Source organism: Pristis pectinata, chromosome 18, assembly GCF_009764475.1.
Source record: "Pristis pectinata isolate sPriPec2 chromosome 18, sPriPec2.1.pri, whole genome shotgun sequence".
Lineage (NCBI taxonomy): Eukaryota > Metazoa > Chordata > Chondrichthyes > Rhinopristiformes > Pristidae > Pristis > Pristis pectinata.
Window position 1 is genome coordinate 5,635,228 of NC_067422.1, and position 21,487 is coordinate 5,656,714.

Consider the following 21,487-nt stretch of genomic DNA (forward strand, 5'->3'; position numbering starts at 1 on the left):
CATGGGATCCAGGGTAAGATTGCAAATTAGTTACAAAGTTGGCTTGTTGGTAGGAGGCAGAGGGTGGTCGTAGAGGGTTGTTTTTCAGATTGGAGGCCTGTAACCAGTGATGTGCCAGAGGAATTGTACTGGTTCCTTTGTTGTTTGTCATCTATATTAATGATTTGGAAGAAAATGCAGTTGGCATGATTAATAAGTTTGCAAATGATACCAAAATTGGTGGTATAGAGAACACTGAGTAAGATTGTTTAAGGTTACAACAGGATCTGGGTCAACTGGGAAAATGGGTAAGGGAATGGCAGATGGACAAGTGTGAAGTGATGCATTTTGAGAAGTTAAACCAGACGTGGACATACACAGTGAATGGTGGAGCCCTGGGGAGTGTTGCAGAACAGAAAGACCTAGGGGTACAAGTACATAGTTTCCTGAAAGTGGTGACAGACTAGTGAAGAAGGCAAATGGTATGCTTGCCTTCATCGGCCGAGGCATTAGGGTGTCATCTTACAGTTGTACAAAACATAAAACTGCACTTGTGTGCAATTCTGGTTGCTACGTTGTAGGAAGGATGTGAGTAAGCTGGAGAGGGTGCAGAAAAGATTCACAGGATGTTGCCTGGACTGGAGGGCTTGGGTTATAAGGAGAGATTGGATAGGCTGGGACTGTTTCTCCTGGTGTGAAGGAGGCTGAGGGGTGACCTTACAGAGGTATATAAAATTAGGAAAGGTGGATAGGGTAGACGGTTACAGACTTTTTCCCAGGGTAGGGGAGTCTAAAACTAGAGGGCACAGATTTAAGTAGAGAGGGGAAAGATTTAAAGAGGATTTGAGAGGCAAATGTTTCACACAGAGGGGATGGGTATATGGAACACACTACCAGGGGAGGTGATAGAAGAGGGTACAATTACAATGGAAGACAATTGGACAGGTATATGGACAGGAAAGGTTTGGAGGGATATGAGCCAAACACAGGAAAATTGCATTAGTGTTGATAGTCATGATGGTCAGCACTTGCAGGTTAGGCTGAAGGGCCTGTTTCTGTGCTGTATAACTCTGTGACTCTATAGATTATTTTTTTGTTTTGCAAGTTGCTGACAGATGACATTATAAGATTTCTTTATTAGTCACATGTACATCAAAACACACAGTGAAATACATCTTTTTGTGTAGAGTGTTCTGGGGGCAGCCCGCAAGCATCGCCATGCTTCCAGTGCCAACATAGCATGCCCACAACTTCCTAACCCGTACGTCTTTGGAATGTGGGAGGAAACCGGAGCACCCGGAAGAAACCTACGCAGACACGGGGAGAACATACAAACTCCTTACAGAGTGGCCGGATTTGAACCTGGGTCGCTGATGCTGTAAAGCGTACTCTGATTAAACAGCATAATCTAGCAATTTTGCACTCACTTCTTTTCATTGCAATATTTACTGTACACTAGTGTTAATAGTATCATTAAATTCAGCTGTGCCACAGCTACATATTTCTTTCCTGCCCAATTTTGCTTTAGAAATGGGCAATACAAATCCCAGGCCTCAAATCTGTAATGTTTGAGATGAATTAACTTAATGTCAGCATTCTTTAGGAAGGAGTGACTGAGCAGGAAAATATCTGAATCTTTCTTACAAGGAGCAATTACATTTGAGTCTTTGTAAGTTTTGATTTCAAGAGAAAGTTATAATTAGCTCACTTTAGCAGAAGGAACATAAAACTGTTTGAGCTGTAGTTATTTCTCTCATAGCTTCCCACTAAATTACCAGGTGTACATCTTACCAAATGAATATTGCTTTTTTGTTTAATTTTCTTGAATATGAGACACTATAAAATAAATGATGACTTTTTATGGTACCTTATATGCCCCTTTCAGGCCTCCCCAAAGCACTTTACAGCTAACAGCATATCTGCAAAGTGTTTTTTCCTTCTTAAGCAGTGCTTTGGAGGTCAAGGATGACTTGGTTCTCCACCATTTCTGTGGTTTCTGAGGTGAGTGGTGAGTCTAGTGGGATCTGCCGACTCTGCTATAGGTGGGAAAGTGGCTGGGCAGTTTGGAGTTGGTGCTCTCCTCCTCTGTTTACTCCCATCATGGAGATTTGAAATGCTCAGAGCCTTTTCAGATGCTCCAACTCCATTTCATTGCAAGGGCCAGGGATTCCCATTCCCTGGATATTACAGGTTTTCAAGGAAACTTTGAAAACATATATAAAGCCTTTTCCCTGTTCTGCTGAAGTTGTGATGAAGCTTGGAGTAGAGTGCTTGCTGCAGGTGTCAGACTTGCAGATCATGTGGTCAGCTCACCAGAACTGGTTGGGCAAGAACAGGGTATTGGCTTGGGGGGGGATGCTGAAATGGTCCAAATAGATTTAAAAGACTTTGTGGAAACAGCATTGGTGACACTTTTCCACTGGTTCCAGTTGCCTACTGTGGGTTGTCCAGGTCTATGCAAGCTACAGGATAGCAGAAATCACTATTGTTTGAAAGACATCGTGGGTTTGAGGTCATCGAACACTCTTTTCCTCACATGCCCAAAGGCTATGCTGGTGGATTGGAGCTGGTGATAAATTTCATTAGGAACGCCTGCCTTTGCTGAGAGGTGACTCTGATGTGGAAAGTGATCCACATTTTCCTGCATCTCATCATGAATGTTGATTGTCAGTGGTGTGTGTTGTGTGGCAGGGGCAGGTGAAGGACCTTTATCTTCTGGATGTTCAGTATAAGGTGCATCCTCTGGAGCACTTCAATGAAAGGATGAACAAGCTCTGCCTCTAAGGTTGCACAGACATAAGAGTCATCTAACCACTGTCAATCTATACTGAGCTTAGGCATCCTAAAGTGGAGGCATTGTAGGTTGAACAGTTTTCCATTCATCCTGTTGATTACCTAAAGTCTAGTGGGGAACATGTTTGTGGTCAGGTGCAGTTTTGCAGTGATAAAGATCAAGAAGAGGTGTGGTGTGATAGCACAGCCTTGCTTTTGATCATAGTCTGCATTGGAATTGAGTCTGTGGTGGACCTGTTGACTAAGATCACAGCTTGTATGTCACCACATAGCAGACATAGAGTGGCAAAAGTTTCTGAAGACAGCCAATTTGAGAACTATTTTCCATAATCCTTCTCATTTGATGGATTCAAAGGCTTTTTGGAGATCAAAATAGGTCATGTACAGTGGATGGTGCTACTTTCTGCATTTTTTTTTGGATTTATCACACAGTGGAGATCATGTCTACTGTTGATGCTCAGAATCTGCACCGTGACACTAGAAGAAGCTCCTCAACCATTAGGAAGAGATGGTTGAGAAATTTTGTGATGGCTTTGCCTCTGGCAGACAGCTGAGAAATCCTTCTACAAATACTGCAGTCGGACTTGTCTCCTTTCTTGAAAATGGTCATGATGGTCAATATGGTCACTGAGTTCCACTAAAACGCTCTCATCTTCCCAGATGAGGGTGATATGGTCATGAATTTGTACCAGAAGTTCTTCATTGCCATGTATTGGTACCAGCAGTGATTTTGTATGCTCCAGAGCAATTGTTTCTCAGCTATAAGGATGGACTTTTCAGTCTCTTGACAGGCTGAGATAGTGCTGTGATTGCAGAGGATACTGTGCTGTGGAATATGTCAAAGATAGAGTCTTGGTTCAGGAGCTCTTCAAAGTGTGGTAATATACACTTTGTAGTAGTGACCAGTTTTTGAGCATGCATATACCTTTTGGGTATGCATGTATTATTTATAATTGCATTATTTTTGCCATTTAACTGTGTTATAAGAAAACAGATTGCTTAGTTTTCTATTTTATCTATTTCCTTTATTTGAGTATTAAATAATCCTAAATAAATTGACAATGACAAAAGAAGAGGAACCATCAAATAAAACTTGATAAGGAGTACTTTTCCAGTCCAAAGACTGCTGCTTTGGAATTGTAATACAGATGGAAACACATGATAAATTGGCACTGCATGAGGGACCTGTGTCATTTTCAAGTGGGATTGCGAAGACTGATTCTCATGCATAAGATAAGATATCCTTATTAGTCACATGTACATCAAAACACACAGTGAAATTCATCTTTTGCGTGGTGTATACAAATGGCACGTCCAAAAACTTTAGCATGGTTATGGATAGTAGATATATGTTATGACTTAATTATAAGTTCAAGAAACACAAACTTATTTGCATGAAATCTGTCATGATGGAACTCTTTATGTGGTGATTCTCAGCAGAAACCATTTCTGGAAGTAGTGGAGGGTGAGACTCAGAAACCATCCCTGAACCCAGCAGAACCTGACTTTGTATCTGGGTCAGATTGGGTTGGGTATCACAAGTCCTTAGTTTCAGGTTACATTGGGCTGGAACAGCTCTTTATAAATAAATGCACACAGGCTCAGTACTGTGGGGCATGATCAGGCTGACTACCCAAGAGTAGCTGAGAGAGTGCACACAAAGTGCTTCTTATTTCTCAGTGTATGACTTCACTGTAGAGCACAGCTACCAACCCAAGTCTGACAGGATGCTGTTGTATGTATCAGGCTCAGGTTAGATTTGGTATTTAAAAATTTTGGTCAGATTTGGTTCAGATCAGCCATTTTCGACTTGAGTACAAGTTGGGTTTTAATTTTATACTCGAGCAAACATTTAGTGGAGCAGTCAAGTCACCCAATGTCAAGAATGGTGGGCCAGACTTGGGTACTGGAACACTGCCTCTCTTATGCTTGTGCTACTGAGGTGACCTCATCCCAAAAAAGTAGAAGTGCATGCCTGCAAAATAGTGAAAGTTCTGGTCCATTGGGACATTGCTATCTTCTGTGACATTCTCCCCAACAGTGGCACAGGCAAGCTCAGGTCAGGCATGGACTCCCTGTGCACCACCACTTTAACAAGCATTTCCATGCACAACATAGTCTAAACCTCTATTTGTGGAACTGGAAGTATGCATTTTCACCATTTAAGGTCTAGCTTCCTGAATGAAGATCATGCTGTCTCTCCGTTGTGTACTTACGCTTTAGTTTTGCAACAGAGATGTCAAACATGCATTGCACAATAATTAATGTTATGCTGTATGCTCAATAGTCCCTTTGTATAGGTATGCCATACACACAAGACTCCACAATTCAATTCCCCAATTTCCACAGAAGATATGAAAATCAGGATTAACAATCAATATTACACATAAGTTAATTGCATAATGCATATATCCTGTTGTCATTATTTTTGCCATACTTCTTTGTCAACATGTACGTATAAATTGACATTTTAATTCAATTTTCCAATGTCACCATCATTACATGCTTTGGCTTAGATGGTTGTATGGAGTCTGGTGTCCCCACAACTCTGTTGTCAATTGTTGAAGTTATTGGATTTTGTTTGTCCAGAAAGTATATTAATGCCATTTCACTAACCACAGGTGCCTGCGATCTCACACCATGACAAGAGTTGAATCTGGATAAGAGTGATGGGAAGATGATTGTGGCAGTTGGAGAATTATAAAGGAGAGATAAAAGACGTTGGGGTTGATTTGGGAGTAAAATAATTGGGGTATCGAAGTGAGGATTCTGGTAGGTATGACGATCTGGAGAGAAAATTACAGTGGAGCTGTGAAAAGATCAGTGGGAAAGGATCATGGAGATGGGAAAAGATTTCAGTAGTGGAGAGATTGGGGCAGGGAAAATGCTTATTTTCATTTAGAAGCCAAAGACAATGGCATGATTAATTACTTTGTTCAGTGTAACAACTATTTCTGGATTACTGGAAATAATTCTTTTCAGAGATACAGTTAACAGATAATCCACACTAGCTTTTTTTCTTGTACTTCGTATTGCCACCCTGTAGTTAAGCTGCTATCTTCTAACACATGCCCTCTGACTCAACATCTTCCCTAGAGGAGTTGATAATTTTGAAATTTGAAGAATTGCTTGGCACAATTGTGTTAAGTGTTAAAGCACGTAAACTTAGTAGAACAGTAGTGGATAGATGCAGGTTTGATTCCTGCCTGCTGTTTCCTTTGAGTGTTGTCGATAGAGACAGTCTGGTTCTCTGCAGTAGAGGAGGACTTATAAAATTAGCAGGGAGAGTGGTCCCTTGCCACCTACTAAGGGATGTTTATAAAGAATACTGCCTGCATCTTTGAGCATGTTTTGCACCTGCCCCTTATGTGCAGAGGTATTGTCAGGTGAATGCTTCTGTAGTTTAAAACAAATCATGCAAGTAGCATCAGCCCTAGGTTAGATACTGATTTAATGTTACCACCATACTGAGTGATCTTTCTGGGAATACACAATATACATGCAGATGATTGCACCATAGTTTACAGAAGCAAGCTATGCAAATTTTAAGAAGTGTATAAAAAGGTTGCACTGCACTTCTGGAAGAGTAAGGTTGAATTTCCATGGATTTTTCCTGATTGTCGAGAAGATTCATGAAAATTTCAGAGAAACCAATCACTCGTTATACAACTGTTGACACTGGAAAAAATTCCCTGTAATGTATTTCTAAATTCAATAGGGAATATGGTATATGGCCAACTGCCTTGTTATGTTTCTGCATTGAACATTGCCTTGCCATGAATGTAAACAAGAAAGTGATTAATTTGTTTACTTTTGTTTTTCAGTGCTCCTTTTTGCCTAAATTTTCCATTCATATAGAGACAAAGTATGAAGATAACAATGGATCGAATAATAATGTAAGTATCTAATGTTTTGTAGGTAATTCTAGTTTGATGTTGCTCTCAGCTCCGTGATTCAGATAATTTTCCATAAGCTTGAAGGTATTCCCTACTCCTGGAATATTGCTTGGGTCCAGTGAGGATACAGAAGTAGAGGGCAATATATTATAGCTTTAAAAGTAAAAATCCTGCAATCATTTACTTCATGCAATATAGACAAAATAGATGATTTTCTGTTTGATGTGATTCAGTAAATACTTGACGATTAAATTTGCAGGAATATTAATGTTTCTTCTAAACATGCCCTTTTTATTGATTATTTTGTGTAATTGGTCAAACCACAAGTTTAACGATTTTCAGTTTGTGATTGAAATTGAATGAAGGAAAAAATTGGCAGTAACTGTGACGTTGAAGGGTCTACAGTGCCCAAGTAGCAAAAAGGGCTGCAATGACAAGAGGTATAGAATGCTGCAATGATGATAAGTGCTGTACCATAATGCCACATAACATAGAGAGCACAAATACTGACAAAGACAAAAAAGGCACTGCAATATCTGAGATACAGGGAAATGTAACAAAGCAGGATTGTTTACTGATGGAGATGCAGAGGAGTGCAGAATGGTAAAGCTGCAAGGTAGTGTTACAGTAACTGAGATCATAGAGAGAGTTGTAGTGACTGATGCAGCCTCCAGTTAATTCACAGTGTCCCAGCCACAAAACTGTGCCTGAATTTAACATATGTGCCCCTCCAAAGCACCATAAGATTAGAGATGATAAAGAATACAACTGTGCAGGCACTCAGGCTGCAAACTGTTCAGTGAGTTGAGATACAGCTATGTTATCATGTCAGTGGGTAAGAGGATAGGTGGAACATCTGACCAGATCCTTATGTAACCCTGAAGCACAATCAGTTTCCCAACACTGTTTATCTTTCACCTTCACTTTCTTTTCTGAAAGCAGGTATTGGTATTGGTTTATTACTGTCACTTGTACTGAGGTACAGTGAAAAACTTGTCTTGCATTCCGATCATACAGGTCAATTCATTACACAGTGCAGTTACATTGAGTTAGTACAGAGTGCATTGAGGTAGTACAGGTAAAAACAATAACAGTACAGAGTAAAGTGTCACAGCTACAGAGAAAGTGCAGTGCAATAAAGTGCAAGGTCACAACAAGGTAGATCATGAGGTCAGAGGTTTCCGTGATGCGCTGGGGGGGCAAGAGGTGCTTGATAGGGTGGGTGGATAAGTAGTTTGGGAGGCTGTGGGCTCCTTCACTGCTTAAGCTGCACTTGAACCACTTTCTCTGTCTGCTTGGTATCTCTTGCTTAGAAGAGAATATCTGTTTCGTGAGTCTGGTGATGGGCATGTGAACAATGTGGCCTGCCCATCCGAGCTGACTGTATAAATAGGGCCTCAGTGCAGGGGATGTTGATCTGGCAGAGGACACTTGATGTTGGTTTGTTTATCCTGCCAGTGGATTTGGAGGACTTGTGGAGACAGCGTTGGCAACGTCACTGCAGTGCTTTATGGTGTCTGCAAAAGGTAGTCATGTCTCAGAAGATGGAGCATAAGGATCATTGTTGCCTGGTCAACCATGAGCTTTGTACCAGGTCTGAAGTGTTGACCTTTAAGCACTCTACCTTTGACAGACAAAGGCTGTATTGTCACACTGAAGGCGATGGTGAATTTCATTATCAATGTCGACCTTCATTGAAATGTGGGAAATGGTCCACGTATTCCATGATCCCACAACGGACCTCTGTTGTTTGGAGAGCTGTATTGTACAGCGAGGCAGGTTTGTAGAGGTCCTTTTGTTTTACAAATGTTAAGTGTGAGGCCCATTTTCTTGTTGCACTCATTCCAGCTATATCTTACAGAATTAAATTGGAGAACGTTTTCTCCTTCTGAGTGCAGAGACTGAAGGAGTTTTCTGAAGTGGTTCTGCCCCCACCCCTGCTTTTAGGACAGGTATTAATACAGGACCGTGTGCTGGTGCTGCAGCTGCTTTACTGTAGAGCAGTAGAATCTAGTGCTCTGTTGGAAAGGCAGGAATATAGAAGTGTAAGTCACTCTGGCCTTCTTTCAAACAGTCCTGGATATTTGGATCAAAATAGCAGTGACACACATCTGCACCAATGCATCTAACCATTTCTGCCGGAAAACTGTGAATGACGTGTAGGAAGTCCTGCCAGGGGCTCACTGTGTTACTGGCTAAAATGGACAAAAGTAAGATTAGAATACATTAATCAGATTGTGTTTCTTCTTCATGGCTCTCAGGCTCCATCTAATGGTAACTTTTATTTAATATCTTTTCCTTTTTTAATTTTTTTAAAAAATTATATGTTGTAGAAATCTTGTCACAACTTGTGGTTAGCTTGCTGCATAAGAAACAGGAAGTTTCAGAACTGTAATAATGAGACCAATACAATATTCTGAGGAACTTATGGTCCCAGAAACTCTGTTCACAAGTGTCTATATAAATAAATGGATTGATGTTCACCCCTGTCTATCCATGTCCAGATATCTCACTGTTCAACGGTAACCATGTCAACATCACATCTTGTAAACGATTGGTCTGATTGATCACCAATAACCATGTCACTGCTATTGAACTGCATAATTTAGTAGCATTCATAAGCTGTTATAGAATTCAGAAGCTATATTAGTAACTCACCACAAGACATTATCATGCTAAAAAAAACTTTTGAGGTTTAAGGGGAAGTTAAACAACAAGACAGTTCATTTTAACATTTAAATTAATTTATTGTTGGTTTTTCAGTTCAGAACAGCCAAAGTTTCAATCTTTAATGATGACATGGATGTACTTGTGCTTCCTGGTTACTTTCACTTTTATATATTTGTTTCAAGATTATTTTCAGCTCTGTACTTAGGTCCTGTTTTATTTACAAGGCTATGGTGTTGTTACTGGAAAGTGCTAACTGTATTTAATTAAAACTTTAACTTCCCTATCCTTGCATTTCATCCACTGTGTCTGAACTCTGCTGCCTTCTCATCTCATATCTGTTCCTCTCCATCCTTACTTCCGTTCTTCCCAGTGCTTTCAGTCATATCTTGGAGTCTACTCTCACATCCCGCTTTTGTTCCTAATGATGTTGGCACCACAGGTCATCTGTCTTTGCCTTTGATCTCTCAAAATGATTCCCATTTAGTGCTTCCATCCTCATAACCTCTTCTCCATCCTGCGGCCTCCAACATGAAAACTTTCCCTACCTCTTTATAATGGGTTTTGTCAGAGTTTCTACTGACTAATTGAAGTACAGTATATTGCCTAAAAATTCAACCATAGTTGAGAGTCTATGAATTTCAGAGCAGGGTACAACATTCTGACACTACTCTATACCAAGTGAAATGCTGCTGCCGAGCCATTTATTGCCAACCCTGCAAAGGTATTACAGCAGCCCGGAGTCCTAAAAAGTGCTGTCTGGTACAGAGTTCTTTCTACACAAAGATGCACATGAATCACTTCCTCTGTGAATTACTTTAATGAGTTTGTAAGTATGTTTACAAATGTTTAAAGATGAGAGACAGGATCCCAAACAAGATTACACTTCAAAATGTTCCAAGATCTGAATCATTTTTGGGCCCAGTCTGACACCTCCAAATGGTTTCTCACCCTGCAGATTCAAATATTGACCCTCACCCTTAAAATGTTGCAATTGAGTTAATATTGTGTGCACGGGAGATATTCATTCCACAATATGACAATCCTATCAAGTATAAAGTTATTCCTTTAAATTTAACTTGCCCTCATGACTTCTGGTTTTCCTAGCCTGGTCTTGAACAAAGTAACTCATGTAGTTTATCATTTTTCATTTCCTAACTGTTTTTCTTTTGGCAACTCTGAGCAATGCTCCAAATGATAATCTGAAAAGCACTTTATATTTATCTGTTAACTGTTCTGTAAGATAAAATACAATCTGGCTACCATTTATTAGAAATTAAACATATGAATTAGAAAAAAACAACTCACAAATACAATTTTATAATCCATGCAACCAGGGGTACTTGTCTGATTACTAAATGCTTCAGTTTCAGTCACATTTTAGTGATGCATCTTCAGCCCTGCTTCATAATATCTGTAACCTTTTATGCAATATTAAGGTAATATCTGTAACCCATCATTTAGTATTATTTTGATTTTCAAACGTAATCGGAAACCCTACCATTGAGCAAATTAATTGCCAAGCACCTTCCAATTCTTCTTCATCAGCAGTCCTTCAGGATCAAGGATGCCTTGCTTCCACTTTCATTTTCTTGATTCTGAGGTGCCAAATGAGGCCAATGTGGGAACTGCAGACTCTTTCTCAGATGGGGCAGAAGGTGTCTGATGGAGCGGGTGGGTGGGTAGTTTATGAAGTAGTCTGCTCTTTTCACCATTTACACTGGGCTCCTGCGTGCTCCTGATAAATGGACGTAAGGTTTTCAATCCCATCCTGAATGCTTCTTGTGGATAGCACGGTGCTGCAGCTTGTGGAGCTGCTGCCTCAGAGTTCCAGCATTCTGAGTTCAATCTTGACCACTAGTGCTCTCTATTAGAGTTAGCACATTCTCCCTGTGGCCACATTGGTTTACTCTGGGTCCTCTGGTTTCCTCTCACATCTCAAAAATGAGCAGTTTGGTACATTAACTGGCCACTGTAGATTGCCCCTCGTGTACGTAGATGAGTGGTAGGATCTGGTGGTGGGGGGGGCAGGGGTGGGTGGGAGTTGATGGGAACTCCCATCAAAGCAAAACAAAATGGGTTAGGGTAGGATTAGTGTAAAATTGGGTGTGTGATGGTAGTCACAGACTCAATGGCCAAAGGGCTAGTTTCCATACTGTGTCTCTCTATGACTCTTTGAGTTGTCATGGGCTAGGAATTCCCAAGTGTCAGTCAGAATACTGGACATTTTCAGGGAGGCCTTGAGCGTATACTTGAATCTTTTCCGATCTCCACTTGGTAATCTTAGGATAGAGTTTCTGGCTCAGGAGTTTGTTGTTAGGTATGTGAGTGACCTGGTCCACCCAAACGATCTGACTGAGGTACCTAGAGCCTCAGTGTTGGGGGTGTTGACCTGAGAAAAGACACTGTCAATGGTTCAATGCCCTTCAAGTGAACTTGGTTTTGCTACCCACCAGAGAAGGGTGTGGTCTGAGGGATCTACAAACGTCAGGTTTTCAGCACCAGCCTGAAACTTTTTCAGACAGGTCTTCTTTATTGGCAAAACAAGCATCACATATGCACTGAAAGTCATGAGTGGTCTATAGACCTTGCATTTACCTGTGAAAAGTCTATAAGTGACATCCAAACATGTGTGGCTTGTGTCACAGCACATGCCCAAGGCACTGTATGAATTGACACATGGAGGAACTGAAACAGAAAAAGCATTCTTTGTGATCCATGCAATAAATCTCTAATATCCAATTGTTTAATTTTTCAAAGGAATTGGATTCTGTGGCACCACATTAAACCACAACTGGTTACACCACAACTGGAATATTACATCTAATTCTGGTCTCTACATTGTGTGTAAAGGTTTTAGAGCTGGTATGAAAGATTTGTTGGATTGACTCCAGGGATGAGGAATTTTAACTGCAAGATTAGACTGGAGAAGATGTGATTGTTCTCCTTGGAGCAAAGAAAATTGAGAATAAATTTGCTAGAGATTTTCAGGATCATAAAGGCTTTAGATAGGATTGAAAGAAACAGTTTCCATTAGCAGATGGTTTGAGGAACAGAGAAAACAGATTCAAAGTAATGGGCTAAAGATACAGGAAGACGTGAGTGAGCGGTTATGATGTGGAATTCTGCCTATGGGGTGGTAGGAACAGGACAGAAGTCTGAAAAGGAAATTGAATAGGCACTTGATGGTTAACAGTTTGCAGAGCTGGGGGAAGAGCAGGAGACTGGGACTGACTGAATTGCTGCACAGAAAACAAGCATGGATTTGATAAGCCAAATGACCGTCTGTGCCATTAAGATTTTATGATACCTTCTACCAGTTCTGCTGCCCTGTAATTCCATGATTCAGTCCCTCCTTTTTGACTGACATAGAGGTGTCTATTACTCTCTGCACATTGGGTGACTGTCTATCTTCTGTTATGTTACTTTTCATAACTATAAAAATTGTTCACACATGTGTTGCAGATCTTTGATTCAGAGGCAAAAGATGTTGAAAGAGATGTGTGTTTCATCGATATCGCTTACGATGAAATTCCTGAACGATACTACAAAGATTCTGAGGTAAGTGAACAAATATATCAGAACATTTGGATAGAACTGAGCAGTGGTGCAAACTGACAGAAGGAGATGCCTAAATCTGCGTCTTTGCTCAGGAAAGATGTAAATATTGTTCCCTCTCCTTTAACAAGTAATGATTTTTTTTGCCTTATTCTGACTCAAAATTGCATTAAATTGGAAAATTTCAATGGTTGTGTGAAACTGGATAGGTTTTTAATTTCTTGGGAAATAGAATAAAAGTGCAGCAGCCTGGAGGTAAACTAAAAATATGTGATTGTGTTGGTGAAACTGGTTAAATTTGATTTGATTAAAGTAGATTCTTTAAAATCATGAAGCTCAGTTTGAGGCAGCTGGTAATCAATTCTTTTCCCTTGCAAGAAATACTTCACACAATGGGAATGAAATAAAAAGCTGCCATAAGTCTAGTCAGATTTCAATCAACTGTGGAACATACTGAAGTTTTTTATGTTCTATATCTCTTGCTCGGTCTGTCCTTTGTACTTCCCCAGTTTCTCAAACTTCAGAGCACCTAAACAGATTTCTCTCACACATGAGTGAGTTGGATTGGATTTTGGTTATGTGGGTGAGGGCAGACTTCTATTGCAGTGGCCTTGCACTACAGCCTTGATGGTGACATACTATGTCATAACAACACAGCAAGTAGAAGCACATTCAGCTCCTCATGCCATTCAGTAACAACATGACTAATCTTTTACTTTAGTGCTACGTTCCTGCATTTTCCCCATTTCCCTTGATTCCTTTAACAGCTAGAAATTTATTGGTCTCTGTTTCAAATATACTCAGCAACTGAGCCTCCACAGCCCTCTTGGCTGGATAATTTCAATGATTCACTCCCCCACGGTGAATAATTTCTTCTCTCTGTTCTTCTCTCCCTTGTTTTGAGATTATAACCCCTGGTTCTAGACACCCCACCCTGGGGAAACATCTCCACATCTACCATCAAACCTTGTAAGAATTTTGCACATTTCAATAAATTGCCTCATCCTTCTAATCTCAAGAGTGTATTAAACCAGTCTGTTTAATCTCTCTGCATATGACATATTTGTTTAATTTCTCTGCCATTTCCTTCATGCCCAATGTAACTTCTCCAGTTTCAGTCTGTAGGGGATCCATAACAACCTTAGCTAATCTTTTCCTTTTTATATATCAGTAGAAGCTTTTAGTTTGTTTCTGTTTCTCAATAGACAACTCTTGTATTGTATTTTCCCTTTCTTTATCAATTGTTTGGTCCCTTTCACTGAATTCTGAAAATATTCCTGTTCCTTCTTTTTCTCTCACCATTATACACCTTTTCTTTTGATCATATTCTATATTTAACTTCCTTAATAGGCACAACTAGGCCACTTTTCATTTATTTGCTTTGTAGGAATGTATGCTTATCGTAAGCTTTGTATTAATCCTTCAAACGTTATCCATTGCATATTTACAACCATTCTTTTTAATGTAGCTTCCCAATCTACCAGAGCCAGTTCATGCAGTATTTATTCAGACTTAAGACATGACTTCAAATTGAACCGTATCTATTTCTAATTTTTATATGAAATTCTAACTGATTATGATCACTTTTTTCCCAAAAGCCCCTTAACTACCACATTATCAAGTCTTTCTTATTGCACAATATTATATCTAAAATAGCCTTGATTCCTCAACACACAGATCAAGAAAAATATCTCTTATATGTTCCATGAACATATCCACTACACTATTAGTGTTAATTGGCCTTGCCTAGTCTATAACTAAATTAAAACCTCTCCCCTCCCATGATTATTGTTTAACCTATATCACATGCACCTCAAATTTCCTGATTGATAACATGACCTGGGTTACCACTACTGTTTGGCAACCTATATACAATTTCCACCAATGGTTTCCGCCACTTGCTTCTTCTTAGCTCCACTCAAACAGATTCTACTTCTTGATTTTCTGAGCTAAAATCCTTTTTCTCTACTGTTTTAATCCAAACCTTTACTATCAGGCCATTTTGCCTATCAGTTCTAAAGATTAAGTATCCTGCAATATTTAATTACCAAGCCAGTCACTTTATAACCAGATCTCTGTCATATTAGACTTGTTTATTTCTCTTTGTGCTTACATCTGTGTGGTGTGTGGTATAACAACTCAACACTACCTTGTCGTCTTTCTTTCATGAAGAAGCCATGAGATAACAGTCTTATATAATGGCTGACTTCTTTTTTGCTAGAAGGTAGCTTCAGAACCAGACTGAACACAAACTGAAAATGGAAGCTGGCATCTTCTGGGTCTATTCAGCCTTGGCCACATCACATGATGCATTAAATAAATAAACCTTTGAGCCTTTTTGACTGCAAATATAATTAATTGAATTTGCTGACCCCGCATTAATGAACTTGTGTGTATGGATTATGTATTACATCTCACCTATGTCTAAAATGCAAAATACTATGAATGCTGGGGATCTGAAATATAAACCAAAAGTACTCAGAATCCCGAGCAGATCAGGCAACACCTGAGTATTTCTGGCATTTTCTCTTCATACACCTGCTAATTCTGCTGGTTTCAATATAATTGTTTTGTATGCAATGTAAGTGTCCATTATATTCTAACTCTAAAGTAAATATAATGTTCTGCGACCTAGATGTATCAAACATTAAGACCATCACTGACACTATCTTTTTTTATGTACACCATCCCAAGGCAACATGCAGCACTCTGTATTCACCCTCTAGGGAGATCAGAGAAATCCTTCCTCAGATATATGGTTCTCTTCTGTGAGGATGTAGCTCCAGCCAGTATCCTCTTGTATCAATTCAAAATTCCACTGCCCTCCCATCAAATGTTTGTGAGAAAATGTGTATCTATTACATGAGTTGCTTTGGAAACAACACAAGAATGCATCTATTAACCTTTGCAATTAGAGTCCTCCACTAACCTAAATGAACTATTAATAGCAGCACTTCAGACTCTGAGCAAAAATCTCTTATGTATAATAGTAGTGAACATGAAACTTAAGTCTTGTAAATCTGGAGCATTTAAAACATCAGTATATCAGCTGATGTTAGTAACAGATTAAGTACTGCACCAACTACTATGCTGCATCCCCTGCATTATTTCACTGGGAGCCATGGATGCAAGTGATAACTTGTCGAGCTTAATAAAAGGAAGACATCCCTTTGGTTTTGTAGACTCTTTCATTTTCGCTGGAACATAGAGTCAGTGATTCTGGATCAGAATAATATTTCTCCAAATTCCAATTAACTTTTGCTGCATTTTGATATAAAATTGATATAAAATTGAATTGTTTTCATATGTAATTTGAATTTAGAATCATAAAATCATTGTAGCACGTGTAGGCCATTCAGTCCATCAAGTCTTTGTTAACTCTTTGTCTAGCAATCTAATCAGTCCTATTTCCTAACTCTCTCTCCATAGCCCTCTATTTTTTTTTACCTTCAAATGTTTATGCAATTCCTTTCTCAAAGCCATAATCGAATTGCATCTACTGCATTTCTGGGCATAGGTCATAACCATTTACTGTGTAAATTAAGAGTTTTGTCTTCCCTCACCCCTGGATCTTTTGCCAGTCACTTTAAATCTGTGTCCTCTGTTCCTTTACCTCCACAAATGCTTCCTGACCCTGAGTTCCTTCAGCAGTATGTTTTTTTGCTCCAGATTACAGCATCTGCAGTCTCTTGTGCCTCTGTCTTCAGTTCCACTTAGCCTCCCTGAACCATCAAGAATTTATATACCTCTATCAATCTCCTTTGAACCTCTGAGGAGAATTGAAATTCTTTAACTCTAGAACCATCCCAGTAAATATTTTCACATTAGTAACTCTCTTGCCTAAAGCATGTTGACCAAAACAGAATGCAGTTGTGGGCTAACCAGAGTTTTATAAATGTTCAAAAGAACCAGCTTGCTTTTGTGTTTTATGTCTATTTATGAAGTCCAGGATCCCATATGCTCTCTTTAACTACACTCTTAACATGTCCTACCACCTTCAAAAATTAATGCACATATTCATTCTGTTCCTGCACACCCTTTCAAATTGTACCCATTGGGCTATATTGCATCTCCTCATTCTTCCTGTCAGTTTGAACTTCTCAGTGTTAAATTTCATCTGCCATTTGTCTGCTCATTCCACCTGCCTATCTGTGTCCCCTTGCAGTCTATAACTATCCTCCTCACTCATTGCAAACACACTCACAAGCTTTGGATAATCCACATTTCAGTTTTAACCATGTCTTTGTTATATATTTAAAAAATAACTCTAGTCCAACCACTGTCCCCTGAAGAACACCACCCTCAAGCCTGAAGCCATTTTCCATGACTATCTGCTTTCTGCTGAAGCCAGTTTCTTATCGGTGCTGCCAAGGGCTTCAGTTTTGCCAATCAGATCTTTATGAAATTTATGAGGGGTTCTGAAACACTGTACATGCATCTACCACAATACCTGCATCAGTCCTTTCTGCTACCTTTTCAAAAACTCATTCAGGTTAGTCAAATGTGACTGACTTTTCACAAATCCATGTTCACGTTCCTTTAGTAATTCAAACTTCTCCAATTCCAATGACTGTGCTTCCCGATTATTGTTTCTGAAAGCTTTCCCTCCACCAAAGCTAAACTGACCAGGTTGCAGCTGATGGTTTGTCCTTGCAACATTTTCCATTGTCCATCCACTGGCATGTCACAGCCCTCCACTCCCCCCTCGTAGCTGGGGAGGATTGGAAGAATATGGCTGGTCATTCTGCAATTTTTATCCAGCTTAAGATGTATCCCATCCATTTAAAACATAGCCAGATTGTTAGTGCCTCTATATTGTACCTGATCTGCAGAGACATTATAATTCCCTGCATGGGAATAAATAATTTACATTTCCTTTATATTCTTCATCCCTTGCATCATATCATGTTCTTGTGCTTGTGCTGTCCTGTACTGCTCATGCTGTGAACTGGATTACTGGTGGATACAGGAAAGCAGTGAGGGCTAATTTCACCCAATCCATTATCTCTACTGCTTTCCCTTTTTATAGGGCAGCACAGTAGTGTAGCGGTTAGCGTAACGCTATTACAGCACCAGCGACCTGGGTTCAATTCCGCTACTGTCTGTCTGTACATTGTCCCCGTGCCTGCGTGGGTTTCCTTCGGGTGCTCTGGTTTCCTCTCGCATTCCAAAGATGTATGGGTTAGCAGCTGTGGGCATGCTATATTGGTGCCGGAAGAGCAGCAACACTTGCGGGCTGCCCCCAGCACATTCCCAGTAACACAAAAAGATGCATTTCACTGTGTGTTTCAATGTACATGTGACTAATAAATAAATATCTTATATCTTATTCTCTAATCTGTTTCTGCCCCTGTGCTACAACAAGATGTGACAAATGATCAACATTAACATATAGTTCACTTCCCTTCATAACTTTTTAAAATTGTATTTAGGTCTATATTTGATTTGTGTTTTTAAAATTATTTTCGGAAGTATCTTTTTCTACATTAGTTTATTTTCTGGCTCAGTGGGAAACCTAACTCAAATTACTTTGCTTTAATCATTTATCAGTTTAAATACTTGTTGATTTAAATTCATTTTATGAAAGTTTATTGAGTTTATTAATCCTTTATTTTTAATCAATGTGAATGGAATCCTCCATTAGGAAGAGAACTAATATAAATCAGTTTTCAGAAATTCAGAACAATCCACACAAACAAGTTCTAAGAATTTTAAAATGTAGCCAATTTGATGCTTTTTTAAGTTCAGACTCACTCCAATCAGTCGCAGTTAATATTAACCATAATTATATTGCTGAACTTAAGTAGTTTAGATGTTGATTAGGCTTGACCCACATAAAATCCACTCAAAAAGTGCTCAGGATTTATCATGCAGCAGATGAGCAGATTCAATTAAACTGCACATTGACCTCTTGTCTTAATTAACCCAATAAATGAGAATTTGCCAAAGCAAGACAAATTGATATTTATTCATGAAAATTCATCAGTGTGTTACCGGATGGCACAGTGGCACAACAGTTAGACTTCCTCCTCACAGCTTCAGGGACCTGGGTTCGATCCTGGCCTCGGGTGCTGAGTGTGTTTGCATGTTCTCCCCATGACTGTGTGGGTTTTCATGGGGTCCATCCCACATCCAGACATATGTTGGGAATAGGCTGCTGTAAGCTTTCACTTTGTGCAGATAAGTGGTAAAAGAACCAGAGAGGAGTGGATGCACATTGAGAATAAGTTGCAGGGTTATAGGGAAAGAAGAAAGGGAGAAAGGGACTGATGAGATTGATCTACTGAGAGTTGGTTCTATGTTGTAATAAGTAAATGCTTTCATCTAAATGCACAGAATTGTTGGCTTGTATCTGATCTGCAGAGTTATAACTCCCTGGAAGTGGGTATATCAGTTACTTTGTAAATAACTTCCTTTCTGTCCCTTGTCCCTTGTCCCTTACACCATGCAATGTTCTCATGCTTGTGCTGTCCTGTACTACTCATGCTGTGTGACTGACTGCTGGCAGATATAGGGAAGCAGAGGATTAATTTCACACCAGTCTTCCCACTCATCCTAAAAGGAAGCACCTGGCTTGGAAGTGTCACAAATCCTAATGATATGTGAATTAAATTAACATCAGTGTAGAAGTGTTCATCTAAACACAGTACTTCAGAAATTTTGTGGAGTAGAAGTCATCCAGAGAAGCATGGATCATCAGCAGTGGCTGTGACCCTGATGTTGCTGGAGCTCTCCCTGTAATAGGAAATTTCACAGCAGCTGATCCATGCAGATATACCAGTACAACATTTTATCATTTTGCTTGTACACTTCATCTTCCTCACACTATTGGGACCACGGAGGAGGATTCCTCTTAGTGCTTCCTCAGCCAGCCCACACTGCTTTTAACACTCACTGTATAATATAACATAAGTTAGTCAACAGAAATAGACTGTAAGATCTCTAAAACTCATGATAATTATTTTTATAATTAATCATGCTATCAAGAGATGATTTTATATTTACAGCCTTTCTAGCAAATAGACTGACACCTAAGAGGTACACAAATATGGAAACATGATCTAAAATCAAATAAAATTGTGTGTCACGGTGGTGCAGCAGTTAGCAGTGCTGCTTCACAGCTCCAGGGACCTGAGTTTGATCCCGGCCTATATGTGTGAAGTTTGCACAATGACCTTGTGGGTTTATCCCAAGTGCATCAGTTTCTCTCACATTCCAAAGGCATACTGGTGGGTTAATTGTCCAATGTACATCTACCCCATAGTATAGGTTAATGGCGAAAGGAATGAAAGTTGATGGGCATATATGTGGGAAAGGATAAGTTGCAGGGGCAAAAGGGAATAAGGAAGGGAAATGGGATGAATGGGACTGCTCCACTGGGTGGCTTCATGGACACGATGGGCTGAATGACCTCCTTCTGTACCATTGTCAGAGAAGGTAACATTAGTACAACTCCACCTGGATACTTCTAGATCCACTTCAATCTAGTTGGAATTTTTTTTAGGAATATTCTTATTTGCCTTGAAATTCATCCCTTGCCTATAGCACTAAACATGCACTAAACACATTGTCTGGTACTTCAATGGAATATAATTTGGAAAAGCAATGCAGTACAGCTACTATATAGTGTGTTTAGCAATACCAACTGGGGATGAACTTATGGGCAATTTTGCCTCCTTCCTCAATTTGATTTTTCAAATTACTGCCATTTGTTAAAACAGATAAAACAAGGAGCTATCAAAGCTCCCTGCACTGAGCAAATATTTGAATGGCTCGTTTGTCCTCCCGGTGTCAGTTTATAGAATGTGTTGTAGTTTAGTTACTTCCTCCTCCACAACACACTATTACTTGTAATTTATATTTGTGCCCAAGTGTCCAATTTCTCCTCATACTGTTCAACATTGCTTACTTATCCTTTCAGTGTTATAAATCATATTGTAGCTTCACTAATTCTTGCCAATTCTGTACAGTATCAAAACAAATTGAGGTAATATTCAAAATATTTACTGCACTGAGTTGACTAATTTGCACCTCAGTCTACCGTCGTTCATCGTGTGAGGATTTTCATGTTTTCTGTTTTTCAACTTATGTCACAAAGATCAACTGCATTCTGGTGAACAAGCTACAAAGGAAAGATTTAAACCCACAAAGCATTTCTATACATACTGTGCTCTGAAACCTTATTCTTGCCACTCATGTCTTTGCCGATCTTTACTGCTCCCACGTCCCTGCCAAATGAACTCAATATCCTGTCCATGTACACAGATCCTTTAATGGTTCCCCCATTCTGACATGTATAGCCCTAGATATCATTAATGAGTGCCTCCACTCAGTAAACTCCAACCTCTCTTCCAGTTGTAGGTGCAGAGCCCCTATCTGTTTCACACCCACACTCTCAGCTGTAGCCTCTCCTACTTGCTACGTCTTACTCTTTCTTCAAAACCCTTACCAGAACCTATTATTTGACCTTTGTGAGCTCTGTTCTCATGGAACGGTACCTGCTTGTAAAGTATATTGGGATATTTTATTACATTATGAATGATATGTAAATTCAGATTGTTTTTGTTATCATTTCTATACAAATATTGAATATT

General features: G+C 39.5%; 1 protein-coding gene across 1 annotated transcript in view; it reads left to right on the forward strand.

Moving 5' to 3' along the window:
• Window positions 1–21,487, forward strand: part of pitpnc1a (phosphatidylinositol transfer protein cytoplasmic 1a) — a 295,902-nt gene that overhangs the window by 249,819 nt on the left and 24,596 nt on the right. The window contains exons 5-6 of the mRNA XM_052033186.1: window positions 6,597–6,668; window positions 12,801–12,896. Coding sequence (XP_051889146.1) covers window positions 6,597–6,668; window positions 12,801–12,896 — 168 coding nt within the window. The remainder of the gene's footprint in view (window positions 1–6,596; window positions 6,669–12,800; window positions 12,897–21,487) is intronic.